The sequence below is a fragment of the Haemorhous mexicanus genome, chromosome 13 (genome assembly GCF_027477595.1).
Source record: "Haemorhous mexicanus isolate bHaeMex1 chromosome 13, bHaeMex1.pri, whole genome shotgun sequence".
Classification (NCBI taxonomy): Eukaryota; Metazoa; Chordata; class Aves; order Passeriformes; family Fringillidae; genus Haemorhous; species Haemorhous mexicanus.
Window position 1 is genome coordinate 3,624,460 of NC_082353.1, and position 27,817 is coordinate 3,652,276.

At 58.7% G+C, this 27,817-nt stretch overlaps 1 protein-coding gene across 1 annotated transcript; it reads left to right on the forward strand.

The window, feature by feature from the left end:
• Positions 1-1,566: 1,566 nt before the first annotated feature.
• CSPG4 (chondroitin sulfate proteoglycan 4) lies at positions 1,567-27,800 on the forward strand. Its single transcript, XM_059857966.1, has 10 exons — positions 1,567-1,882; positions 13,959-14,122; positions 15,385-18,963; positions 19,262-19,741; positions 20,123-20,299; positions 23,153-23,351; positions 23,465-23,599; positions 23,753-23,907; positions 24,719-24,902; positions 25,099-27,800. Exons 1-10 carry the CDS (start codon positions 1,792-1,794, stop codon positions 27,000-27,002), a joined length of 7,068 nt encoding a protein of 2,355 aa, XP_059713949.1. The 5' UTR covers positions 1,567-1,791; the 3' UTR covers positions 27,003-27,800.
• Positions 27,801-27,817: the final 17 nt, after the last annotated feature.

The window sequence follows — 27,817 nt, forward strand, 5'->3', positions numbered from 1 at the left end:
TTTTTACAAAGCAGTGGAAGTTTTCCTCTGTCCTGGCTGTGGACAGGTTTGTCTTGGATATTTTCCCACCAGCCTCCTGCCTGTGGAGTGGACCCTGAGCATCCTTGAGGGGGAGGATACTCATGTTGTTTGGAACTATTTCCTTGCTCAAGCCGTACTTGCTGCCCGAGTCTGGTGCTCCCCTGGCAAAGGGTGGTTTGTTCCCAGTGAGCAAAGCAAACCTGAGGACAGAGAGCCTGAAGTAAAGCCAGGGATGCCTGTTGGTGGGCTGGAGGTACTCCTGGTGGTTTGGGGGTTGTCCTGGTGAGTTGGAGGTGGTTCTGGTGGGTTGGAGACGGTCCTGGTAGGTGGGACAGGAGCGGATGTGCTCAGCCCACCTGTTGCCTATGACACGATGGGGACAGTAGAGATTGAACTCCACCCTGAAGGCTAAAGCCCTGCATCCCCCTCCTCCTTCATCAGCCCCTAAGAGGGGCAAGGAGAGGGGACTGCTGAGGACAGACAGAGAGAAAAGCCTCCCAGAGCCCTCAGTAGACCCTAAGATAAAGAGCAGGAAAGGGAATACTTTGCAAAATTGAATCTGTACAAATCAGCCAGCCTGGCTAATCTGAAACCCCCAGACTAAACAGAATTAGCTAATGAACTTACCGAGCCCCTGGCAATTACTCAGAAAAAGTTACTGGAAAAACAGCGCATCCCAGGTTTATTTAATGTCTTTATTAATGATCTGAAAGCAAAAGCAAACAACAAATTAATTATGTTTGCAGATGACTGCACGCTGGAACGTGTTGCAAACGCTGCCAAAGACGGCAAAGTCACGCCGAGGGCCCTGGAGGGGTTAGAATTAACCCAGCAGGAAACAAGCCACATGTAATCCATCAGCCAAGCGTGGCACGGGGGAAAAGGGCCTGAAACCCAGACTTCCATGAGGAAGGAGAGGTGTGCTGCACAAGAGCCAAGGAGGAGGATGGGAGCACCTTTGGATAGGGTTGGAAAGATGGGGCACGAGCAAGGAGCAGGGAGCCAGGCTGGGTGGGATGCTGGGTCTCCAAAGGGTGGTGGCTTTGTCCTGAATCAGCTTTGCAACAGGAGGAGAAGCTGGAAAGTTCTTTCCCCATTGTTGTGCTAGCACAGCTGGAGTGCTGTGAGCCCTGAGGGCCAAAGGTCATCCTGACTGCCGGCTGAGAGAGGTGTGAGGTTTGCAGGGCCACTCAGGAATACGGCCAGGGGTGGGTAACAGCAGCTTTGAGACCGAGTCACTGACCTGGGTCTGCGTGGACACCAGCAACTGGCTTTGCTCCCCCAGAAGTGCCAAGGGATCTGCGGAGATTAGCCCCGTCGGTCAGAGCACGGTGCTAATAGCACCAAGCTTTGATCCCTGCTCGGGCCGCTCACTTAACAGTTGGATTCGATGATCCTCGTGGGTCGCTTCCAACCCAGAGTATTTTGGGACTCTGACATCCTGCTCAGCCCGGAGCAGGCGGTGCCTCCGCAGCCGCCCCTCGCACCCCACGTCGAGCTCCGTCCCCGCTCCTCCCTCCCTCGCCGGCGGGAACAAGGCTGCTTTCAGGAGCGGGTGTGGGTGGCGAGGGCCTCTAGCTCTTTAAGAGGGAAAATTGGGGTTGTAATCTGAGCGAATTTCTCCTCTCTGACAGGCGGGAGAAGTTACAGGTCCCTCCCTCGCTCCGCTTTATTAAATATAGTAGTAGCGGGAGCCCTGGGCTGGAGCAGGCGCCGGCCGAGGCTGTGCCGTCCCGGAGCGCTCGCCGCTGCCGCAGCCCCGGGGACGCGATGGGTGCCCGAGGTGGCATCGCCACCGTGCTGCTGCTGCTGCTGCTGGCCGGCCACCCCCGGCCCCTCAGCGCGGGACCCCCGGCCGGAGGTGAGTCCCGTCGCCAACCCGAGAGTGACGGGTGGGAAATCTCGGGGATAATCCTGCTGCTGGGAGAGCTGGGGAGCGCTGCGGACATGGGCGACCCACGGCTGCGGGCTGTCGCTCCCCGGGGTGCCGGGTGCTGTCGCCAAGCTGGCAGGAGCGCTGTGTTCTGGGGCAGGGCGTGTGGGGGAAGCCGAGGCTGGGAGAGGAGCGGCTGGCAGGGCGGTGGGTGCCTCGCTGGGAGCTTACTGCAGGGCGCACGGTGTGTGCTCCGTGTGGGACGCGGCTCGGAGCGGCTTCGCTCGGCACCAGGGGCAGCCGGCGGGGGAACGGCACCGTGGCTGCCCCGCCAAGCCCGGCGCCACGGGCAGGGAGCTCGCCAGCCCTCCCTGCCCATGTTTGGCCTTGCCATGGGAGCCGCCTGCGAGGGCAGCCCCTCTTCATCCCGGGAGTCTGCGGGTGTGTCCCCTCCCGGCTGTCCGTGCCGGCGCTGCTGTGCCTGGCGGCCCGGGGCGAGGGCTGAGTGAGTGGCTCACCCCTCCCAGCAGCACGGCCCCAGAAGGGTTTTGGGACCACCCCTGCGGTGACAGGGCAGCGGGGAGCAGCTGGGGCCGAGGGTCCCCCCGTGGCGGCGCAGGGCTGGCGGCCACGCTGGGCACGGCGGGGTGCGGGATTTACACCCAGTTTTCCCCATGGAGCAGCCCGGTTTGCACACCCAGCTCTTGTCACGGACGTGTGTCCAGCCTCAGCATCCTGCCAGCTGTCCCACAGCCCTGCTCTGTCCCTGCTCCCTCCCTGCCTCAGCGGGTCTGGACGGGCTCTGTTCCACCGGGACGGTCTGACCCTCCAAGCTGTGCCTGGGGTCTGACAGGGCACTGCATCAGCAGCATCTGCAGCTTTGAACGTGAAGGGCATTTAAAAAGCACTTTCATGTCCCTAACTCACCCCAAAAATAATTTATCATTTCACTGAGCAGTGTCTCTTCCCCAAACTTCCCCCCAGGGACCAGGACTCTGACCAGCAGTGAGGCAGGAGCTTGCTCCCGGCAGTTCCCAAAGGAATTGCTGAAAACCTCCAGTCTTTTGCTTCCTAACCATCTTCTGCATCCCAGCCTGGGTCAGTGCAAGGAGGAAGATGGTCCCAGAGCCCAGCCTTGTGGCCCTCAGCACCTGCAGGGCTGCTCTTGGTCTCCTGCTGTCCCTGTTCCCTCCCAGAGAGCAGATGGCCTCTGGGACATGCTCCTTTCATTACCTTAGGCCTTGTTCTTTCTATTTTTTGTCATGCACCAAAATAGGAGGGTGCCTGGCAAGCTGAGTGGAAAAAAATCCCTTTTGTTAATGAACAGAGTGGTCTCCTTCCTCCCAGCCCTGACCTTTCCATCCTAGGATGGGATTTCCCCACATGGATCTGTTGCTTGCACGGTGTCCAGGGTGGGTCTGAGGGCTGCCCTGGCAATCCCAAATTCTTTCACGGTGAAGAGGCTGGAGAAACCCCCAAAAAAAAACCCTGAAACCCCCATGGCTTTCACTGACAGCCCCAGAGTCGCCCCAGGTGACTCCTCCCATGGCTGTGACACGGCTCTGGGGATCCATAGGCACCTCCCTGGTCAACACCTGGGACTGGGCAGGAAAAGGAGGTTTACCCCCATTTTCAAATGCTGGTGACTGTTTCTGCACTGGGCTGAAACAGATGTGCCAGCTGTGACCCTGGGCCTGGGCAGCAGCTTCCCACCAGCCCCCTGCAGTTGAGAACATCCCTGCTGAGCCCAGCAGCACTCATTCCAGCCGTTCCCATGGGCTGCCCACCGTGGGACATCCCTGTCCATCTCCCACAGGGAGAGGCACGAGCAGCATGCTGAGCATGGGGCTGAGGGGTTTTGGGGTGAAGCCTGTGTTTTATGTTCCCTCCAAGCTCAGGTTCAGGAACCTGGGCCTTCCTGCCCAGCCCAGCCCAGCATGGGAAGAGTCATCATGCACTTCATCAAATACAGGATTATACCAAAAAGAAAAAACACTCATAAAACTTGTCCTCTTGACATCAGAGTGTGAAGCTTTAGTAAACTGTTTTTCGACAGCCTGGCTCCCCTCTGGATCCCAGTGAGGTCACCCACAGGCTGGGCTCCCCCTTCCCCAAAATCCCTGTTGGTGGAGGTTTGGAGTGAGGGGAGAAGAGAGAATTGGATGTGTGGACTCCCCGTGAGCAGCGTTCACCCCGAGATTTCAGCGAGTGGGTGCCAAAAATGTGACACCCTCCAAAGCCTAGGCAGACCCCAGGGGCAGTGCCGGGGTCCTGGGGAGGCAGGTGGGATACTGGCATGTCCAGGACCCTGCCCATGGACAGGGAGCAGTGTCTGCCCTGGGGTGTCCATCCAGGATCCCTTCTGCTCTCTCCAGGTTCCTCAGCTCCATGGAACCACCTCGGCCCTTCCTTTCCTCCACTTTTGGAAATCTGACTGATTTATTCAAACTTTCTTTTTTATGGTCGCGCCACATGTTTTAAGGTCATAGCTCAAAGCAGCTGGAAAAGTTTCCAGCTGATGGGAAAGAACAGGAAAAATGCTGAAAAGGGGGGAGAACACAAACTGGTATCGTGGGAATCGGGGAGGAATATTCTTGTCTCACTCTTATATTTAGCAACAGAGAGCTGTGGGCAAAAATATAATAAGTGCATTCCTGCAGGATTGCAGGACAGGGTTAAGCTCACCCCGAGGAGCTCACGTCAGGTTGAAGGCTGGACAGGAACAGGGCCTGGGAGGCGGGAGCCTGCGTGCCTAAATAAAGCTCCAAGCACAGACTGTTCACAGCAGGCCTTGGCCCAGCCCAGCCTTGGCTCCCCGGGGCTGCTCCCTGGCCCTTTCCAGGTGCTGGGCTCGCTTTGTCTCCTTTTTGGGAAGGCTGAGTGTGAGCATCACCCCCAGCCTTCAGCTGGGAGACTCCTAGAAACTCCTGTGCCCTTGCCAGCTCTCACCTGGGCAGCCCGAGCCTCATTTGCCACCAGCCCCTTCACCACACTGCATCTCCAAAGCCCTGAGACACAGAGAGAGGAGGGTGCCCCCCAGAGCTCCCTCATTCCCAAACCAGCCCTTCCTGAGCCCTCTCCATCGTGCCCTGTGTTTGGGTGGACATTGCCATGCTGCACTGGAATGGGAAACCCCTCAGACCTTTCCTGAGGTAAACAGAGCAGAAAAAGGGAGGTTGAATTTACCAATATAATATATTAGTAATATATATAATATATATATATAAAATATATATATATTACCAATATAATATATTTACCAATATAGCAGAATATTGTTAGGTATTGTTGTATGAGGATAATTTTTAGTCTGTTGTATTGATAGAATATTAATATCCCCAATACATTCTATGAAGTCAGAGAACCTTTCACAAAAGCTTTGCTTGGCAAAGCACAGCTGAGGGTCAGGGCAGCACTGGGATCTGCAAGGACAAGATAAAATCCATAGGAGCAGGGCTGCTGTGGCTCTTCCCAGCCCCAGGACAGGGAGTGTGCAGGTTTGCTGCCTGATTTGTCACCCACTGCCAGTCCTTTACCCTCAGGACAGACCAAACAGGGCCTCTCAGCTGGCAGCAGGGTGGGGTGGGAGATGTTTGTGCCCTGAGCTGCGCATCCAGGAGGGTGATAAATTCCCATTTTCCATCCCTGTTCCCCGGGTGTGCCGCCCATGGCTCCGGGCAGTGCCTCTGGGAGCTGCCCTGTGCCCAGGGGCTGCCTTGGCTGCCTGACAGCCCAAAAGCAGCCCTGAGAAGGGTGCCAAAAACTGCTGGGAGCGGAGAGAATGATGGGGCCAGCATGGTTTGGAGGTGGCCGGGCCCATCACGTGCCTCCCAGACAAGGAGACAGAGGAGCAACACGGATCCATCACCATGACTCACTGGCTGGGGAAGGAGCTGTGAGTCAGCTGGGGATGGCCCTGTGAATCCCTGCTGCTACTTTTGCCCAAGTCTTGGCTTTCTGGAAGTTGTTTTTCCTCTTTTGCTGCAGGCAGGCGAGGGATGGGAGGGTTTGGAGTCACCAAGTGCTCGTGGTGCCATCCCCAGCCGTGTTGATGGGTGCTTCCCATCCTCGACCATCCCACACCCCTGGCGTGGTGCAGCCCTGGCAGGGAGAGGGGCAGGCAGCAGGAATTTCCCATTCCCTTTCCCAGCCTCCATCTGGGCTTCAGAAGGGCTTCAAGGTTTTCAGCATCCCATCCCACAGAAATTTCTGAGCCCACCAGGGTCATTTCCTCTGGGAGCTTGGGAGAGGAGAGGGAAGTCTTGGCCCGGGGTGGATGTGGCTGAGAAAGCCCTGCAGCCCTGGGAGGGGATGTGAGCACCGGCTTCCACACCCCCACAGCCCCCCCAGCCGGGCCTCCCCCCGGGCTACAAATAGAGCAGGCATTTATTTTCTCTATAAACATCACCCCAGTGGGTGTTTCTCATGGATGGAAAAGTCAGGGATAGCAGGAGTGGGGAGGGGGACCTCTGGAAGGATGGGGGAAGAGGAGAGGACAGGACAGGAGAGGAGAGGACAGAGCTTTCAGCTCTAGAAAGAGGGGGGAAAAGAAAAAAATACTAATTTTCTTTGCAGACAGTTTAGTATGTCAGCCCCAGAGGAGCAAAAAATATCCTCTCTTTCCCCCATCCACACTGCAAACCCCCATCTCTGTCCATGGAGACACTGTTCTCTGTCCCTCACAGCACTCAGCATCACCAAAAGCTCCTCCTGGCCATGGTCCTCGGTGCCCTGTGGGGTGCAGGGTGCTGTGGGTGCTGCCTTACCAGCACAACCAAAGCGGAATGGCCCCAATTTACACATTTCACTCCACAACTGCACGTTTTCCATCCCTGCTGGCACATTTCCCCATCCCTGGGTGCTGCAATTAAGGCAAGCAGGTATCTTCTGGCAAGGTTTCAACACTCCCGCTCGTGCTCATTCTTCCCCCACAATTTTGGCTGATAACTCCCCCCATCCTGGCACGTCGGGAGCCACTTGACACCAGCGGGGCTGGGAAACATCAGAGCCCGGGCGGCTGGAGCCGGCCCCTCTCGGCGGGCTGTTTGTTGACAGCAGGCAGGATCTCTCCGGTAACACCGAGCCGCTCCAGGCGTGTCTGTGAGCATCCCCTGGCCTGGCTCCTCCAGCCCCCCCCCGCCAGCTCCTTTCTCTCACTGCGGCTGGGGGTGAGCTTGGGAACAGGCACGGATGGGATTCAGGGATCTGCAGGTGGGATGTGCACCAGGTGCCCCACTCCTCCAAGATCCTCCGGCACGGGGCTGGCTGGGGTTGTCCCCTCCTGTGCCACCACATGCCCTCCCTCAGCTCTGCTAGCTTCTCCTTGGCTGGGTGGGAAGCAGCTGGGGTAGGGAACACAGTGGCAGCGGGTGCCAGGATGTGCAGGGTGGAGCTGGAAAACCTGCCAGCCTGTGAGACAGGGGAAGAGGGCTTGGGAGAGAGAAAAAACCAGAAAAAATAGAACAAAACCCAACTTCGAATGGTTTGGAAACCACGTCCTCTGGGGCTGATACAGTATTTGCAGGCCAACTTCTCCTGGCAGCGGGAGCCTGAGTGAGCCTGAGTCACGCTGCAGGGGACGGCACAAAAGCCCCATTGAGCCTCCTGCTTCCCCAAATCCTCCCACTTTCTCCCCCCGCTTCACTTCCCAGGGCAAACACTCCAACGGCTGCTTCCAGCTTGGGCTTATTCCTTCAGTCCCTCCGGAGCCATTGAGCCACACGTCGTTAAAAGCTCTTCATCCCTGCTCCTGCTCCTGCCAGGCTTTGGGGGTGCTCGCTCCAGGGGTGATCTCCCCAGCTCTTCCCAAAAGCACTGTGACCTTTGGGAGGGGTTTTAGGCTGGCTCCCAGCTCCTTGCCCTCCCCTCCATGGCTCTGCATCTGGCCGAGCAGGAGAGCTCAGGAAATACCATCAGCTTTAGGGCTGTGCTTGAATCATCGTAAAACCATGCTGGATAAGCGATGGAGCCCTAGCCAAGCCTCCTGGACCCTGCTTGATGGCCTCCCTGCTGTATCACAGCTCCTCATGCTGCTCCATGAGGATGGGGAAGGCAGGCAGGAGTAGGCACAGGCGCTGGGCAGGGGTTGGGGACTGGCAGGACAAGGAGAGGGTACAACCAGCCCCCTCCCAGACAGCACAGAATTAGCAGGGGGCATGTTTTCATGTTTTCCCCTGACCCCAGAGTCCGTGGGCTGTAAAAAGGCTGTTTTTCCCCAAAGCTGTCAGGCTGGGGAAGGCGAGCGCAGAGCAGCTGGCTGGGGAACGGGGGAGAGGAACTGAAGGAATAAACACAGGAGGAGGGGTTCAAAGCAGCGTGGTGCAGCCAGAGGCCACCCGGGTGGGATGGGGGCGAAGCAAAGCACCCCTGGCCAGGACTCTCCTCCCACGCCCAAAACAAGGGTGATGGCACTTCTGGTGGTCGGCAGACCTGGGAAGGTGACCAGAGCTGGGGAGGTGACCAGCCACGGCTTTCCTGGTGGTTTTGTGGGTGCTGCTTTCCAGCAATCTCTGCTGGCCAGCGCTCCTGGAAAGCGCCGGCCCCTGGGAGCCCCGCCGGGAGGGAGGGCCAGATGGAGGGGGGGAGGCGAGAACCAGAGCGCCGATTCCCGTTGCTGGGGCTGGAAAAGCACACACAGCCCTGGCTCGGGATGTGGGAGCAGCAGTCCCTGGAATCACTGGGACTGGGGATAAAAGTCCTCCTGCCTGCCAGGAGCTATCCCAGCAGGGATGGATCTGTGCCTGTGACACCCCATCCCATAAATCCTGAGGCAGAACCCCAGGCTTTCCTGGGGCAGGCACAAGGGGACTGTGCTGTGATCCCCGCTGGGTTTCAATGCCCTTGCTGCAGACTAAACCCAGCTCATCTCCATTGAGCAGGGGTTTCTTTGCTGTGGAGACCCAGGTGGGTGCTCAGCTCGGGTCTCAGGGCATGTCTGAAGCAGCAGCCCCCCATTCGTCCCCCCAGCCAAAGCCGAGGGCTACCGTGTTTGCCTTAACCTCCTCGCAGGCTGTTCATTTCCTTCCCTGGCCATAAATAAAACCACACCGTAAAACGAAGGGAATGTGGAACATAATGAAGCCTTTCTCCAAAACCCCACTGGATCCCTTCCTCCCGCGGCCCCTCCACCCTGTGTGGAGACAGGGGCCCAGCCCAGCTCCAGCTCCGGGGGCTACAGGTGCCATTGGGCATCGGAGCCAGGCTGGGGACAAGGGAGCCTGAGCCCCCGGGACCACCCACGGCGCCGGCCCTGCCCACCCTGCCTGCGCTGGGAGCGGGACGGGAGCCTTGAGCACACACTGCGGGGGGAACAGGAGGGGACCGAGCTGCTGAGCAGCATCCCCAGCGCTGGGCAGCCACCCCCAGCCCCTCCAGTGTGTTCACATCGCCCAGCCCCTCTGCTGTTGGCATTCCCCTGAACCCCTCCGGTGTTTTCACCCCCCGAACCTCTCCCACGTCCCCCCGAATCTCTCCGGGGTTCACATCCCCCAGCCCCTCCGCCCTTTGCACAGCGGCTGGGGATGCAGCACAATGAGGCCGGCAACGGGGGTGACCTCACTACCTTAAAAGTTACACAAAGAAAGAAAACCATCCCCAAACAACTCAGAGGGCCTCAAAACCAGCTCCCGAGGCTGCGGAGAAGGATTGCAGCGGGCTGCCCTTGTGGCGGCCCGGCAGCAGCCCAGCAGCGGGCACGGCACAGGGGCCGCTTGTTGGCACAGGGGGGCGGGCAGGAAGGAGGGCAGCCGGCGGGCTGGGCTGCACCGGCGGCCGCACAAGCCCGGGGCTGTTCGGGCAACAAGGAGCTTTCACTCCCCGGCTGTTTTTCCACCGTTGGAAAAGCGGTGTGGCCAGGATGGGAAGCGGCTGCGAACACAGGGAGCCTTTCAGGGGGGCGCGTGTGTCTGCACGGGGCTCTCCTGGCACCGCTGCGGTCATTAAAGAGCTGCTTTAATGAATTCCAGTCCCCTCCCTGCAAACACAGCCGGCCACCGGCCCTGGCCCCCACCTGCTCCACCGCAGCCTGAATGGAGCCTTGTTGAGCATCCAGCCCCTCCCCGGCTCCACACCCCGATGCCCGGGCAGGGTTTGCTCCGCTCCTTCCTCCTCCTTCCTCCTCAGCCTCGGCATCCTCCTGTGGCCGGAGCGATGGGGGACCCTGCAGCCCCTCAGGTGCTGCTCCTCTTGTGCCCCAGAATGCAGTCGGCTGTCCTGTGGCAGGGCTGGGGATGCCCCCGGCTGGGGTGGGAGCCTTGGGGCAGGGCAGCAGCCCCCCACCAGCTCCCGTGCCCTCCCACACACCCAGGACTGTCCCTGCTGCAGAAACCCTTCGTGCCCAGGCCGGTCCTCTCTGCGCTGAGCTTTCCGAGCACTTCCCTTCGCCTGGGCCTGGACTTGGCTCCTTCAGCCTCCTACGTGCAGGGAAGGAGGCGGGAGAAGTTTCTGTGCTGAGATGCATGTTAAAAACAAAAAGGAGAGCCCAAAACAGCCTCGCTGAGCCCCAAACACTCAGAGAGCCCCGTGAGCGGATGGGGATCCCCCCCAGGCTCTGCTCCTGCTCCCGCAGTTGGAAAATATCTGAACACCAAAAAAGCAGCCTCTGGAGAGGCCGGAGCAGCCGTGTTTCCAGCTGGAGGAGCAGGGGAAGAGGGCCAGAGCTCCCGGGCCCGGCGCGTGGCCGGCGGCCGCTGGGGCAGGACCGGCTCGCACGGAGCGCTCGCTGTTTGCCGGCCCAGGAGCAGCCCGGGGCCTCGCTCCCAGAGCCCTCCTTAGAGCTTTTGGCTCGTCTCCTTGTTTTTTTCAATGCAAAAAAAAAAAAAAAAAAACCCACCCCAAACGCAAGTGACACTGCAGTCTATAATCTGCTGGCTGCTGGCTGGCTGCTCGGAAATTGTGACGGAGGCTCCTCTCGCCTCGTCAACGCCTTTCAATCGGCTTGGCAAGGCAGGGATGGTGATTTCCTGTGGGACGCAGCAAGATGGGAATGTCAATTGTTTTTATCCGGGGTGAGTGGGACATCCGGGGTGTCCACTCCAACCCGTGGCCAGGACTTGGGGACCTCTTGCTCCCCGTGGCAGGAGAGGAGGGGCCCCCTTGGGCATCTGCATCCAGGGATGAGGGGCACAACACTCCTGTGGTATGATCATGGCAGCCTTAAATCACGTGAGATAGGTGCTTTTGGGGTGTGGGAATTCATCCTCATGGGGTGATCCCAGGAGCTCACCTGAGCCTGCCCAAGATGGGGATGGGTGCCTGGAAGTCCCTGCTTGCTCCAGGTGATGGACCAGGATGGGGCACCCTGTCCCATGGAGGCTTCTCCAGAGCAAAATGCATTTGAAAAGAACTCCAAAAAATCCATGTTTTCCATGTCTTTTTCAAAGTGGAGGGCAAGGAAGAGGGGAGATAGAGGTGAGAAGCTGCAAGTCCCTCGTGAAAGTGAAATGTCACAGGCCAAGTGGCTTCACATCCTGGCTGGGCTGATGAGGGAGGAGGAGAGTGGCCCTGAAATAAAGCAGGAATTTGAGAGGACAAACAACAGTAACTGCCTCTGCTGCCGGAGAAAAATTGCAGCGCCTCCTGGATCCGGGCAAGGTTCTTCCTCCTCCCCAAAAAACAGCACCACTCCCCCAGGCACCCGCACCTCTGGGAGCTTTTTATTATTAGTATTTTATGAGAGAAGAAGGAAAACATTTCTGACAGCTTTGGTAGAGTGCAGGCAGGACAGAATGTGCTGGCTGCAGGAGCTGGTGCCCCCTGGCACACTGGAAAACAAGCTGGTCGTGCTGGAGCAGCCCCAAACCCTCATCCCCAGCACCCACAGCGAGACACTGCCCAGCCCCTGGGTGGGCATGGGAGCTGCTGGTGGGTCCAGCCCAGCCAAGCTTTCCCTCCCTGTGAGAGCAGCCACTCAGTACCCATCTGAAAAACATTTTTGAATTAGGGGAAGCCACTAAAATGTAGGAAAATCCCAGTGGGAGCTGGAGCATGGAGCATGCAGAGGGAAGCTCCTCGGGAGCCAGCACATAATGTCCATGGATGTCTCTGGGGACCACGTGTGCACACACGTGTGCCTGTGGTTGTGCAAGGAGGGACAGGAACATTCCCTTTTCCACTGTGCCACGTCACTCCTGCTCACCAAGCCCCAGGACAGGGCGGTGCTGAGCGCCCCAGCACCCAGCACCACCCTTGGCCACTGGGCAAGGCTGGTTTTGCTGGGGACCATGGGAAGGAGGGAGCAGGTCAGGGAAGGACAGAGCCCTGCAGAGAACAGAACAGCTCCTCTGAGTCACTGGCTGGGCTGGAGAGGACAAGGAAGCCAAAGTGCCCCATGCCAGCAGCAGGCACCCTGACAGCCTTGCCCTGGGCTGGGCAAAGGGCTCGGTCTTACAGCAAAGGCCAAATATTTCCATGGTGCCATTTCCTCCCTGTCCAGAGCGGGTGGGGTGATGGTCCTTGCAACACCCACGTCATCCTCCCAGACCACAGGGGAAAACTGAGGCACTTTCTTCTGCTGCCAGTGGGAGGAAATGATTTTTTTGTGGTGTCCTAGACAAGGAGGTCTCCCCATTCCCAAAGGGCTCAGAAGAGCTTCCCCCAAGCTGGGCACTGCAGGGCTCAGCTCTGAAGAAAACGGGAAAAGCTAAATCAGAGTGCTTCAACTCTGTCCCTGCCACGCCAACTTTTGCCACCATCTCTACAGATGGTCCCCTTCCAAATGGCTCAGGGGCTGTGGCTGTCCTGCAGGGTTGGGTTTTCACTTAGTGCACCACCCTGTGAGCAAAGCCTGCATTGCCCATTCCCAGCCTGGTCATCCCACAGAAATTTGGACAAGAGGAAAATGCATCATGGGAAGCAGTTGTAAGAGCAGATGTGGGTGTTTATACCCAGACCTTGCTGTGCAGAATGTTGGTGTCACCCAGCATCCAACATCCACCTCTGCCTCCTCCAAAAGATATCAGGGGCAGGGACCCTCAAAACCAAAATCCTGTTCTTGTTCAGCAAGATGGATTTGGGACCCCAAACCTAAGTGTAGGTCTGGAACTGGGTGGATCTGATAAGTGCTCTAGTAAAGCACAGCAGGAAAACTTCACACATATAAACTCCAGAAGAGGCTGTGACTACATATGGACTGAAAATGTGCATTTGCCCCCGTCCCTGACATATCCTCCCCAAACATTTCCAGCTTACAGGGCTGCAGTGTTTATGCTTAAGCACAGAGTTTTGCCACAGGCTGAGCTGGAGCCAAGCAGGATGGGTGGCTGCAGGCCCCAGCCACACACATTTAACATGTGTGAGATGCACATGCATGCATTGAGTCAGCTAAAAACTAAAAGCGCTCTAAAATTAAGCCTGGCCGCTCCCTGTACTCTTAATCCTGCACTCTCCTGCCTCTGCCCTGTGACACAGTCTGTCATTTCATGACCACATGCCATTGAGCTGAGTCCTCCAGGGCTGATGCATACTGGGTGTTGAATGTGTTCCAGCTGCGTCTCCAGGCGCCCACTTTGAGGCGAGGTTTCCATCCACTCTCACATCCACCTATGGATCACTGGCAGTCCTGTTTATTCCTCCTGCACTGAGGAGAAACACAATTCCTTTAATCAGAAGGTACTGAGGCTAGCCTCAGGTTGCCCAGAGAAGCTCTGGCTGCCCCATCTCTGGAGGTGCCCAAGGCCAGGTTGGACAGGGCTTGGAGCAACCTGGAGTACTGGAAAGTTTCTGTGTCTTTTCCAAAGTGGAAGGCAGGGAAGAGGGGAGATAGAGGTGAGAAGCTGCAGGTCCCTTGTGAAAGTGAAATGTCACAGGCCATAGCAGGGGACTTGGACTAGATGAGCTTTAAGTTTCCTTCCAACCCAAGCTCATTCTAGGATTTCCTTAGGAAAATCAGCAAAACAGACTCCCCCAAGGGTCTTTTTAGGCTGCTGGACTCCAGCAACCTGTCAGATGGCAAAAAAGGGAAGGGCTGACGGCTGGGCTCGGGAGGCTCCATAACCACAGCACCCACCTGGACAGGGCTTGCAGGAGGTGTCCCTCTCTGCCTGACCTTTCTCCCTTCTCTCCCCAGCCTCTTTCTTCGGGGACAGCTTCGTGGAGATGCCGCTGGCGGACGCCTCACGCACGGTGCGGCTGCAGCTGCAGCTGTTCACCAGCCAGGGGAACGGGCTGCTCTTCCTGGCTGCCGGCCAGCCTGACCACCTCCTGCTCCAGCTGCGAGCCGGCCGCCTGCAGGTCAGCACCCCCTCCTCTCCCCAGGCTGGGGTCTCTGTGTCGTGGCTTAAAGTGTAGATACATGGGAGTGTTATTTCACAGAATCACAGAATGATGAGGTTGGAAGAGACCTCTAAGATCATCGAGTCCAACCCATGCCCTAACACCTCAACTAGACCATAGCACCAAGTGCCATGTCCAGTCTTTTTAAAACACATCCAGAGATGGTGATTCTACCACCTCCCTGGGAAGAGCATTCCAGTGCTTTATTATTCTTTCGGTGAAAATCTTTTTCCTAATATCCAACCTATCCCTTCCCTGACGTAGCTTGAGACTGTGTCCTCCTCGCTTCATCCAGTGAGAGGATGAAGGGGCAGCCCAGCTGCCAGGACCCCTGACGGAGAGTGGACACAGTCTTGGAAGACTTGGTTAAATACAGAGAAACAGGCTCCATCCGGGGAAGCTGCTCACCCACTGCCTGGGTGATGCTGGGGGTGGTCACAGGGGCACCCCGACCCTGGCACCCCGTGTGCATTTTGTGGTCAGACACGGTGCACAGCACCCTCAGGTGTGAGGAGGTGAGACGAGAGGATCCAGGGAAAGAAGAGATCTCCCTTGTCCCAGCTGGAACATGGGAAGCAATCAAGACAGAGCAATAAAAATCCCTGATGTGGTTATGGTGTTGGCATCCACCCAGAAGGGAAAGAGCAGGGAGCATTGAGGCACACGTCCTGCCTCTCCTGCAGCCTGGGCCAGGCTACCAACAACATTAAACCAAAGCAGAAGAGCAAGCAAGCCACTGGCCAGAGGTGTCCCTAATGCAGGCCATGTGTCTCATCCTCTACTTAGGCAGGCTCCAGGCTGCTGCCCATGAGGAGCAAAGCCTGCTATTTACCCTGCCAGTTCCCAGGGAAAGGGCTGGAAGCAGCCCAGGTTGCAAGGATGGAGGGCAGTGGGCAAGACAGAGCAGGGAAAGAGGAGCCAACATCTGGCAGGGCTGCTCTGTGAGGGGAGAGGAAAAGCCCAGCTGTGGGACTGGGAGATGGAGGACCCCAGCCCTGAGACTGGGGTTTGCTGAGAATGAGTGAAAAAGGAAAGAAATTCAGAGAGCAGGACGAAGAGGGCACGCCCATGGGGAGGATGAAGGAGGAGCACATCCAGAGGTGGAGGAGTGAACCAAGGAACCAGAACCCCTGTGAGCACCTGGGAGTGGGTCCATGCAGGTGCTACTGGAAGGTGGAGAGGTCCCACCTGAGCTGAGGATTTTGTGTCTTTCCCTGCAGGCCAAGCTGCAGCTGGGCTTGGAGGAGGTGACCTTGCAGTCCCCAGAAGGGCTGCAGCTCGATAACCTGGCGGTGCACGACGTGGAGCTGCTGGTGGAAGACGGCAGGATGACGCTGACCATCGATGGCCTCTTCAACAGCTCCGCTGACATCGCAGGGCCAGCAAGGGAGCTGGACATCCAGTACGGCCTCTATGCCGGTGGGACAGGCAGGCTGGACCTGCCGTACCTTGCCGAGGCCAGCCCTCCCTTCAGGGGGTGCCTTCACTTGGTGACCTTCAACGGCCTGGATGTCCTCTCCCATCTGTCTGCTGATGGCAGCTCCAAGACCTTCCACCGTGTCCAGGAAGGGTGCAGCACACAGTTCTCTGCAGAGCCTGAGGACCCATTCGGGTTCCCGGGGCCACACTCCTATGTTGCTTTTCCCACCTGGGACGCAAGGCAGGAAGCGACCATCGAGTTTGTGATAACGACGAGCATCACCCAGGCACCCCTCATCTACCACACAGGGCTGGAGAATGACTTCTTCTACCTGGAGATCTCCAACGGGCGCCTGCGAGGGTTTGTGGAGAAGGGGAATGGCGTCATCGTCCTGCACAACAACGTCTTCATCAGCGACGAGCAGCAGCACTACGTCAAGGTCCACACGGACATCCACAAGTTTGAGATACTGATCGATTACTACGCTTCATCCACATCCAACCGGGGCATCAACAACTACCTGGATCTTCAGGGAAACCTCTTCATTGGAGGAATGGATGAAAAAGCTCTGCAGAGGCTGAGGGAGCACCATCTTTCTTTCATCTCGTTGTGGACCATGACCAACCACTCGTTTGTTGGCTGCCTGGAGGACCTCCGGATAAACTTGCAGAGGAGGAGCCTGCAGGATGCCGTGATCACAAAGGACATCACAGCAGGCTGTGGGAAGCAGGACCACTACTGGGACTATGAGGAGGTGTATGAGCAGGATGAGGCATCCACTTCCCCACCTCCAAACAGCTTTTCCGGAGCACCGGGCCTGGTGGTGGAACCGTGCCAGCCCGACAGCAGCTTTCCACCCGCCTTTGCCAACATCAGCAGGCTGCTGCACGTCAGCCCCCTCATTGTCTCTGAAGGGGGCATGGCCTACCTGGAGTGGAAGCATGCCCAGCCTACGGTAGACTTGAGCCTGGCCAACATCCGTCAGTCCCAAATCCTGTTCAGCATCACAGGTGACCCCAGGCACGGCCAGCTGGAGCTGGACATTCCCGGGTCCAGGAGCAGAAGGAAGTTCACCTTGTTAGACATTGTGAACCGGAAAGTCAGATATATCCATGATGGCTCCGAAGGGCCCATGGACCAGCTGATGCTGGAGGTGACAGTGACCACCCAGCAAGGGGTCCCAGAGTGCCTGCGGCAGGGACAGGTGTACCTGCTGCCCATCATGATCAACCCTGTCAACGATGCCCCACAGGTGATCTTCCCCCATGGGAACCACATGACAATCCTGAAGCACACACGGAAACACCTGACCACTGACATCCTGCAGGTCCTGGATGATGACTCGTCCTGCGATGACCTTGAATTCCAGCTGCACGGTCAGCAGATGGAGGAGGGCTATGTGGAGCTAGACTTCCACCCTGGAGTGCCCATTGAAGAGTTCTCCTGCAGGGACCTGGAAGCTGGCAACGTAGTCTATGTGCACCAGGGTGGGACAAACTTACAGCTCACCTTGCAGGTGAGTGATGGTGCTGTCCCGAGCCCCATTGCCACCCTGAGGATCCTGGCCATTGATCCTGAGATCCGCCTGCTCAATAACACCGGCCTCTCCCTCTCCCAAGGAGGGGCTGCACGCATCACCACGGCCAATCTGTCCGTGGAGACGAACGCCGTGGAGCAACGGGTCTCCATCCTGTACGTCCTCACGGAGCCTCTGAAGTATGGTGAGGTCCAGAAGCAAGGGAGCATGGGAGGGGAATGGAAAAAAGTCGAGTCCTTCCACCAACAAGACCTGGAGCAAGGGCGCATCCAGTATTTTAGCACAGACCCGGAGCACCATCTGGAAGACAGCGTGGAGGAGGTGAGATTCAAAGTCCAGGTGGGGCAGAAGACCTTGCCAAACAACACCTTTCCCGTACGGATTAAAAGAGCCACCATTAAGATGAGGACCATGGCTCCCCTCCAGATGAAGAATAAGCGGCACAGAAATATCACCAGCAAGGAGCTGGAGGCAATGCTGGAAGATCCAAACTCTGCCCCAGTTCCCTTCCACTACATGATCGTCCAGGCTCCCAAAAAGGGAAACCTGGAGCTGCTTGGCAACAGGCTGACTGAAGGCTTTGGATTTACTGAAGAGGACCTGCAGGGCAACCACCTGAGCTACAGCGTGACCATCAGGAACTCCCAGCAAGCCGAGGACTTCTTCCAGTTCCGCGTCCACGCTGGTGAGCAGCACTCGCCCGTCTACACCTACAGAATCAGTATTGGTGGGGACCCCGATGCACCGAATTTGACCAACGTGCTCCTGACCGTGCTGGAAGGCGGGCAGGCTGTCATCTCCAAGGATCACTTGTTTGTGCAGAGTGTGAACAGCATGGACTATGTCTATGAGGTGATCGAGGGGCCAGCGCACGGGAGGCTGGCCTGGGCTGCGTCCCACGGCTGGGCCTCCCGAGAGGAGATCACGGAGTTCACCAACGACGACATCCTGCAGCGCCGGCTGCTGTACCAGCACGATGACTCCGAGACGCTGGAGGACGACATCCCCTTCGTGGCCATCAGGCAGGGCGAGGGCAGCGCCGGGTCTGAGGCCGAGGAGGTGAGGGGCGTTTTCAGGGTCTCCATCCAGCCTGTCAACGACCACAGCCCTGTCCGGGCAGTGAACAGAGTCTTCAACGTGGTGCGCAACGGGCAGCACCTGCTGACCACTGAGCACATCGCCTTCACTGACAAGGACTCTGGCTTCTCCGACGCGCAGCTGGTGCTGACCAGGAAGGACATCTTGTTTGGCAGCATTGTGTCCGTCGATGACAGACGCCACCAGGTCTACCGATTCACGCAGGATGACTTGAGGAAGAAGAAGATCCTCTTTGTCCATTCCGGGGCTGACCGGGGCTGGATCCAGCTGCAGGTCTCGGATGGCCTCCACCAAACCACAGCCCTCCTGGAAGTGCAGGCATCGGACCCCTACATCAAAATAGTCAACAACACTGGTCTGGTCATCCACCAGGGCACCCAAGGGAGCATTGACTCCTCTGTCCTCAGCCTGGAGACCAACATGGACATCAGGTCAGATGAAGAGATACGGTTCCTAATAACCACGCCCCCAAGGTGGGGGACTGTGCTGAGAGGGGAGCAGCCGGTCATGGCCTTCTCCCAGAGGGATCTGCTGGCAGGAGAGATCTCCTACCGCCACAACGGGAGCAGGAACACCCGGGATGAGCTCCATTTCACTGTAGAAGCAAATGAGGTGGCAGTGGAGGACACACTGGCCATCAGTGTGTTCTTGGACACCCATCCCAGCCCCCTGAGCATAGTCAACCACAAGGAGATCTATGTTTTCCAGGGGGAAGCGGCTGGGATCAAGGAGGAGGACTTAATGGTGAGTATCCCCTTCTCTAGTCATTCCCCATGCCTCCATGACTTCCCTGGCCACCAAACCAGGACGGCCACCCATGGGACTCCATATTACTCTCACCTGCTCAGGGCCAAGGCCTGTGTAAGGCTTTGCCCAGGGGGCAAAGAGAGAGGGCTCCAGGCATGGCCTCAGTGAGGTGGTTCTTGCAGTCCATCCCACAACAAAGCTTTGAGGGATTGATTGCACAGCAGGTGGGCTGTGGGGCAGCCCAGCCTCAGTTACCAGCCCTCCCACTCATGCCTCATCTCCCCCACACTCCCAGGTGACCCACGAAGAGATACCTTCCCAAGACATAGTCTACCTGGTGAGCAGCCCCCCAGCCTCCGGCTTCCTGGCAATGCTTCAGCACAGCCAGAACATGAACGAGCAGCCCAGCCTGGACCCCATCCAGTCCTTCACCCAGGAGGACATCAACAGTGGCAGAGTCCTCTACCTCCACTCCAAGGCCAACGAGGAGCGTGACCAGTTTGTTGTGGACATCACCGCCCGCAGTGCAGACCCTCTGGAGGGGGTGGTGGTCAGCCTGGTTGTGCTGCCCATCACCGTGCCCTTGGATGTCCACAACATCACAGTGCCAGGAGGCGGCTCTGCTACCATCTCCTCAAGCATCCTCCGCATTCCCAACACCTACTACCCAGCTCTGGGTGTGGAGTTCAGGGTGCTCGAGCCCCCCCGGTTTGGCACCCTCCTGAGCAGCCAGCGGCCCGAGCAGGGCGGGCTGCACAGCTTCACCTGGAGCGAGGTACAGCACCCACGGCACCCACCTGCCCACCAGGCTGCTTTCCCGAGGGTTTGGGGAAAGCCTGGGGTGGTCTCCAGCCCCCAGCCACACTGGGAGGTTGGGGAGGGCTGCAGGAGTCCTCTCCCCATCGGAAGGGATGGAGGCATTTGGGGTGATGGGTTTGCTCTGCAGCCCCAGGGATGTGATAAGGGATACAGGTTGGAGATGCAGGCAGAGCACCCATGCTGGGCTCCAGGTCTGCTTCCCACAGAGAACCCACAGGGCTGCCCCTGAGCTGGTGGTGGGTTGCCATCATCCTCCCGGGACGGTTCAGGGTCACCTCCCCAGAGGGGCCGGTGGCCTGTGTCCTCCGTGGAGGCTCACCTGGCCCTTGCCCCGCAGATGGAGAACCAGCAGATCCAGTACAGGCAGGATGGTCGCCGATCCCTCATTGACAGTTTCACCATCCTGGCCAACGCCTCCGAGGTATCCCGACAGAGCCACCCCCGGACTCTGTTCATCACCATCCTGCCCCGCAGCACCAAGGCGCCGCGGCTGAAGGTCAACGCCGGTTTGCAGGTGAGGCTGGGAGGCCGCGGGGAGGGAACCAGCGTGGGGATCCCCGCACTCGCGGTCACCCATCCCGGGGAGCTGGGCTCGGCGGAGCCGGGCTGCCGCCCAGAGGCGGACCGCGGGGAATGGAAAGGAGGAGCGTTTTCCCGCCGGGGCGAGGCGCTGGAGGAGGCGGAGAGCGAGCTGTGCTCGCCCCCAGCCCGTCCCGCCCCGCCGCTGGTGCGGGGAGCGGCCGCGAGGTGGGAGCATCGCCCCGCAATCCCAGCGCTGCCACGGCGGCAGCGCCTCCGCAGCCCCTGCCCGCGGGATAATCCCCAGCAGCTCCAAGAGCAGCTTGCCCGCGTTTCACCAGCACAGGCTGCAATTACTCGGTCATCTGGGCAGCTTTCACACCTCTTTTTACGTCCATCCCGGAAAACGGCAGAAGGGAAGAGGTCTCACCTGCTGCTGAACTCCCACCTTCTGCTTCCAACCCCTCCCTGTCCCATTCGGGGTCACTAATGCAAAATTCCAGCAAAGAATTTAGTGGGAAACACAGAAGCACAATCATCCCTCCCCCACCCCCCTGCACCTACTTTCACTATCCCAGATATGGGATTTCCCAGGCTGGCAGCTGGAAAGCAATCTGCTCCATGGGGATCATCACACAGTTGCCTTGGGAAGGGTTCTGGGAGCCTGGACTCTGGAGAAGATGCCCAAGGGGAAGGGGCTGCCCTGCCTTGCCCCAGAGACAGCCGTTTTGAGGGATACCAGCAAAGTCTGGGAGGTACCCCCAGCCCCAGCTCTGTGCCTGCCCCAGTTTTCCCCCTCAAGCCCAGGAAGCTTCTACCAAATCCCTTCTGTAGGCCTGCCTCACCTGGGCCAAAATTCAGGGAGAAGTTGACTCCTCAGGGAGAAGTTGGGCCTGTGCCAGCCCCTTTTCCCCACTCCAGACATCCAGTGTAAGCATGGTCTTCCCTTCCCCCCAGCCATCATGCTAAGAATAAGGGTGAAAAGACAGAAAAACCTCCTAAAATTAAACTCTGAGGCAGCAATTTGTCTGCCTTTCCATGGGAATCCCTTAGCACCCTGGGAAGAGTGAGCACAGCTGCCCAGAGGAGCTCTGGAGCAGGGAAAGGCTTCCTTCCCCCAACGGGGATGATGGGAGAGTCCCGGCCCTGCCGTGTTTGTGCTCTGCTGAGGGATGACTTCAGTGTTTAAAGGTCAGGCCAGGCCCGGGAGAGGGATTGCACAAAGGTTTCCAGGGATGCCGAGGGACAACAGGCTGGGTCTAGACCCCAAAGTGGAGCCCCTTGGGAAGGAGCAGCGGTTTTTGGGCCGGATCTGAAGGAGGGATGGCTGGATGCCACCGAGGCAGAGGCTTCCACCGCCCCGGAGCACATGGGCACGCTCCCGGCGCCGCTCCGCCACCTCCCCGCGCGCTGTCCCCGGGAGCGGAGGCGACACGGAGGCTGAGCAAACACAAAGAGCCGAGGCAGCGAGCACAGAGCCAGGGGAAGGCTTTAATAATTCAGGGAGGGCGAGGAGCAGGGAGAAATGGGTCAGCTCCCGCAGCGCGGGCTCTGGGCTGGGAGCAGAGCTGCTGCAGCCACTCAGACTGTCCCTTCCCAGGGGAGAGCGCTGCCCCAGGGCTGCCAGTCCCCCCTGCTTTACCCACAGGGAGTTTCTTTGGCTCCAAGCCCCCAGTGGGACTGCAGTTCCAACTGCTGTGGGTGCTGGGGAGAGGAAGCAGCCCAAAAAACTCGGTGAAGCTCCTGTGCCGGCTGCGTGTCCAGCAGCACTTCCCCCACTCTGCCTCTCCAAAGCAGTGTTTTCCAGCCTCCCTCTGCCATCCCGTGGGGACTGATGAGGGATTCAATTTCTCTGTCGGCACCCACACCCACTCAAGCAATGTTTTGGGTTAGGCCAGCTGAAAACAGCAGAAAAGAGCTCATCCAGCAGAGCACCTCCTCCAGCGCCTGCCTGGGTGTTGTCCTGCAGATTCCCGAGATGCAGATTTCCAAGGTCCCAGCCTCATGATGCTGTGAGATGCTGCACATCCCACCCCTCCACCCCACGTGAGCCGTGACACGGCTCCATCCGTGCACCTCATGACTTCCAGGCATCCTGAGGGCAAAGGGCAGCTCTGGGTTGTGTGGGCAGAACCTGTTTGGCAGCACGAGATTCATCCCTGTGGTCTGCCAAGATGGGGATGTGGCACAGGGTCACGAGCGGGGAAAATTGTTGCCTCCAGCTGGAGATGGGAGATGCCAAGGCTTTGGGGTGGCAGTGTTCCCACGGGAGGGTCAGCACCACTGGATGGGAGGAAGTGGTCCTGGGAAATTCCTCAGTGGCTCTGAACTCAGCCACATATTTGTCATTCCTGGAGGGTTTGCTGGGACAGCGTGCCTTGCTGCAGCCTTGTGAGGGGGCAGTGGGACTGGAGCAGGAGCGAGGAGAAACACCCAGCCAGGGAGAGACAGGGCTGCTTGTGGTCACTGGGTGCCCAGCAGCTGCTTGTGCATCCCACTAAAACCCATTCCCTGCAAAGCAAGGTCCCAAAGGCACAGCCCCTGCCCCAGGGCACCGTGCCCTTTTCCACTTCCAGGAACTGGGGAAACTGAGGCACGCTTGCCCTCCAGCACATGCCGTGCAGAGGCGCAGACCCAGCTGTGTGACACGTGCTGGCAAACACGGCAGTGGTGACGCAGGGCTGGGCAGAGGCCAGAAGATGGAGGCGTCCCCAGGACGCAGACAAGGCACCCTTGTTGGGCTGGGATGTGCTCTGGCACCCAGCAGAGTGGTCTGAGCTGGGACGGGAAAAAGGGGAGAGGTGCCGGGGATCTGGCAGGGGGATTTCAGCCTCTCCCTGTCCCCCAGCTGCGGGAAGGTGCCACGGCTGTTCTCAGCCCCCACATCCTGAGTGCTGAGGATGAGGACTCCCCAGCAGAAGAGGTGACCTACTCCATCCAGCCCCCGGCCAACGGGAAGGTCGTGCTGAGGTCAGCGCCCGGCACTGAGCTCCAGAGGTTCACTCAGGCCCAGATAGACAATGGCCTCGTCCTCTTCGTGCACCAAGGTAGGGCAGGACTGAGGTGCCCCAGGCCCCTGCACCACCCCAGGGTGATGGGGTTAATGGGGAGCTGCATCTCCTCTGGCCCCCACAAATGCCCAGGTCTGTGCTTTCCACAGGACCCCTGGATGGTGGCTTCGCCTTCGATCTGTGGGATGGTGAGAACCTATCCCCTGGGCACTTCTTCCTCATTAGGGCCCAGAGAGAGCCCATCATCAGCCTGGCCAGGAAGCAGAGCCTCACTGTCTGCCCAGGTGGGTACCAGCACGTTCTCCATCCTCATTCAGTTCAAATGGGGCCCCCATAGGACTCCTGCCCTTGCCCAAGCACTGCTGAGTGCCCCTGGCAGAGGTTGCAGGTGGGTGGCAAGGTGACTGGTTGAAATCCATACTGGATGTGTTTTCCAGGTGCCCTGCAGCCCATCACCAACCAGAACCTGCAGGCAGTGAGCAACAGCCCCAGCAGCTCCACCACTCTCTACTACAGCATCGAGCAAGCCCCGCGCCTGGGCAGGCTGACCACCTCACAGGGGGAGGAAATCAGGAACTTCACCCAAGCCCAGGTGAGATTTCAATTCCCCTAGCCCCTCAGAAGCCCAAACACAGCCCTTCGTCACCCCCCACCACACATGGGGGTCCCAGTCTGAGCCCACTGCCACCACAGGCACCTGATCCCAGGCAGGAGGCAGCACAAGGCTCCAGCCGTGCCGTGACTTTCCCAGCTCTGCCAGCAGCTGCTAAGAGGGATTAAGAGCTGCTGCCCCAGCCTTGGATTTAGCACTGGGGGAGGCTGAGGGAGCTATAATCCCTTTTCCTAGGCCATCCCCCTGCTGCAGAGCCAGCCAGCCTGGCTGCTGCTGAAGGGAAGAGCCAAGCATGATTTTTTCACCTCTGCTCTGAAAAAACCTTTCTCCTGTGGGGCCAAATTTTGCAGGGCCCAGTAAGGATCTTATTTTATTCCATCGCTCAGAGACACATAGGTTTACCCTCCCTGGAAGCTCCTCTGTGCTGTGCTCACCCTCAGAAGATGCTGAGCAAGCTCAACCCTTCCTCTGAGCATCAGTTCCCCTATTTACTGGGATAAACATGACAGAGTCACAGAACAGTTTGGGTTGGAAGGGAGATTAAAGATCACCTTGTTCCCCGCCACCACGGACAGGGACACCTTCTACTAGGCCAGGTTGCTTCAAGCCCTGTCCAACCTGGCCTTGAACGCTTCCAGGAGTGGAGCAGCCACAATTTCACATCCTGGTCAAGAAACACCACTGCCATGCCATGGCTAGTGAAAATCCCCATTTCTTACCTAATTAGAGCTTGGTTGTCCATCCCAGAGCCAAGACAGGAGCTGATCAAGGGGTTTTTTTTCATTTTCAGGTGGACAGCAAGCGGATTTTCTACCAGCACGAGATGCCAGGCCAGCCCTTCTGGCTGGCCCAAGATGCCATCCGCTTCCGTGTGGTCACTCCCACCACCATCTCAGATTCTTTCATCCTCCTTGTGCTGATCTCCTTCGAGGAGAATTGTCCCCAGCGCTTGACTCAGCTTTGGAAGAACGCAGGTAAGGGTAGGATGGAGAAGCATGGGACAAACCAGCTCTTCAGGAGGGCTTGTTTGTCTGAAGAAGACAAATGTGTTGTTTTCCATGGCTGATACATTACATCAGACATCTAAAACGGCACCCAATTCCTTCTTCCATTATTGCAACAAACTCGGACCAACTTTCATTAGTTGATTCTTGTCCCTTTTCTCGCCAGGTCTGCAGCTCACAAGGGCTCAGCAGGCTGAGATTGACACCGCGGTGTTGGATGCCTCCAACCTCCTGAGCCGAATCCTGGTCCCTGAGAGGGCTGGATATGATGTGGTCTTCCTGGTGACAGAGCCACCAGTTCATGGACAGATCTTGGTGGCCGGTGTGCCCCTGGAGCAGTCACGGCCATTTTTCCTGCAGTCAGACCTGGCAGCGAGGCGTTTGGTGTACGCCCATGGTGGGGACAGCGTCTCCAAAGACCACTTCAGTTTCAAGGCGTGGCTCCAGCCCCAGGAACAGCGGTCTGTCCGTCCTCCACAGGATGGGGTGGTCATCTCTGAAGCATTCAACATAACAGTGACCAGCAGCACCGCGTCGCCGCGGGTGGTGAAGCGGCAAGAAGTGCTGCAGGTCCCGCCAGGCTCCGTGGTCACCTTGTCACAGGAGCACCTGGATGTGGCAGACCCGCTGGTGTCCCCACAGGAGATGGTGTACAGCGTCCTCCAGAGACCCCTCTCTGGCCACGTGGCCAGCGCCCGCGACCCACGGGAGCCCATCAGCCGCTTCACCCAGGCAGATGTCAATGCTGGCCGCGTGGTGTTTGTTGCCACTGGGAGCCCTGCCCCGGGCACCTTAGCCCTGAGGCTCTCCAGCGGCCACCACCCACCCATCCAGACCTCACTGGAGATCGAGGTGCTGCCTGTCCTGAGCACCACTGCCAGCCCAGCAGTGCTGGAGGTGCCCCAAGACCTGAACAGGGCCCCCATGTCCCAGCATCACCTACTGGGTGCCGCACCACGAGGGGCAGGTAATGTCCTGTACAGGATCACCAGGGACCCCAGGTTTGGGCAGGTGCAAGTGAACCAAAAGCCATCACGGGGCTTCTCACAGAAGCAGCTGGATCGCAGGGAGGTGACGTTCACCTTCAATGACCTCAGGTCGCCTGAGGACGACTTCCAGTTCGTTGCCATTTCACGGGCAGGAAACAGGACCGGGGTGGTGAACGTGACCGTCCGTGCTGCGGTGAAGACCCAAGCGGGCAGCCTGTGGCCCCGAGGCACCACAGCCCTCCTGGACACCAGTGTCCTTGATGCCAGTGAGCTGGCCAACCACACCAAGAGCGTGCCAGTCTTCAAGGTCCGCAGGGCGCCCCGTGCCAGCCGTCTTGTGAGGGTATCCAGGGATCCAGGACAGCCCACCTCCCCCATCGAAACCTTCAGCCAGAGCGACCTGGAGCAGGGCCTGGTGGGGCTGGAGGTGCTGGATGCTGGGGACACCCAACAACCCCTGCAGAGGGACAGCTTTGTCTTTGAGCTGGTGGCTGCCGGCGTGCCGCCGGCGCTGGCATCCCTGGAGTACGGCATCGAGCCCTACAATGCCTCCAAATCCTACGGTGTCACCCTGCTGACAGTGCCGCTGGCACCCTCGCCCCCAGTGCCCTATGGCACAGCGCGGAGCAGCCCCAATGCCAGCGAGCTGGGCATGTCCCCCACTCCCTGGCTGGCCCCCGGTGCCACCACTAGCCCCAGCCCCGGGGCAGGGGGCACCTTCCTCAGCTTCATTGAGGCCAACATGTTCAGCATCATCATCCCCATTTGCCTCATTTTCCTCCTGCTGGCCCTCATCCTGCCCCTTCTCTTCTACCTGCACAAGCGCAACAAGACGGGGAAGCACCACGTCCAGGGCACCCCCAGCACCAAGGCCAAGAACGGGGCCGTGCCAGACCACGAGACCTTCCGGAGGACAGACCCCAGCCAAAGCATCCCCCTAACGACTGTCACCACCCTGGAGGGCAAGGGCACGGGGCCCCCGCCCCCGGGAGCGGGCTCTGGGGCACCTCCAGACCCCGAGCTCCTCCAGTACTGCCGGACTTCCAACCCCCCGCTGAAAAACAACCAGTACTGGGTGTGAAGGGCTCAGCTGCAGTGGCACGAGACCACCAGGGCGCCCAGCCCCTCCTGCAGCACCACCAGCCACCTCCTCCCGGCTCTCCTCCTCCTCCTCCCTGGGAGCTGGCATCCCACAGATGCAGGAGGGCCCTGGGGATACAGGGGCTGCTGCTCCAGCCCACCTTGTAGCCCCACATCTCATTTGGGGAGGGTAGGGGGGCACTGCATAAGCAACTGGGGACAGGCAAAATTCCTGAGCATCACTGGGAATTGCTGACTTTGGGTGCTCATTTGGGCCACCTGATGGAGGCCACAGTGCTGGGGGGCAGCTGATGACACTGGTCCCCACAGAGCCACCCAGGCTGGTCCAGTGGTGGCTCCTCTGAAGGCAGCACAGTCGCCACAGGGGTGCTTTTCACAGCTCTTGGTAAGAGAGGGAGGATGAGGAGCAGCTCGCGCTGAGTCAGGCTGGGGATGAAGCTGCCCAAATTCCCCAGGGCTAGGCGAGACACTGAGACACTGGAGCAGAGGCTCAGAAAATATTCTGTGGCCAATGCCAGGGGAATTCAGGAGTCCCTGCCCACTTGGAAAAACACCCGCCTCGCTCTTTCTCTACTTGCCCTGTGCCGCATGAAGCCAATTGCACCGAGCCCTGGGGGGGTTGCACAACAGGTAGGACTTGGCAGGGAGGGATGGCTGGAGCTCACCTGGGCAGTGTGAAACCAGAGAGCAGAGCTGAGAAGCGGAGCCAGCACGGTTTTCCACTGTATACTCCAGTACGGCAGAAGTAAAGAGAATAAAGTGCCTTTTCCGAGGTGCATCACTGTTTTCCTAAGC

Excerpts from the sequence above, each read along its gene's own strand:
- CSPG4 (XM_059857966.1), top strand. The coding sequence starts at position 1,792 with ATGGGTGCCCGAGGTGGCATCGCCACCGTGCTGCTGCTGCTGCTGCTG. Across the intron at positions 1,883-13,958 it reads CGCGGGACCCCCGGCCGGAG|CCTCTTTCTTCGGGGACAGC; the intron begins GTGAGTCCCGTC and ends TTCTCTCCCCAG. Across the intron at positions 23,908-24,718 it reads GGAACTTCACCCAAGCCCAG|GTGGACAGCAAGCGGATTTT; the intron begins GTGAGATTTCAA and ends TTTCATTTTCAG.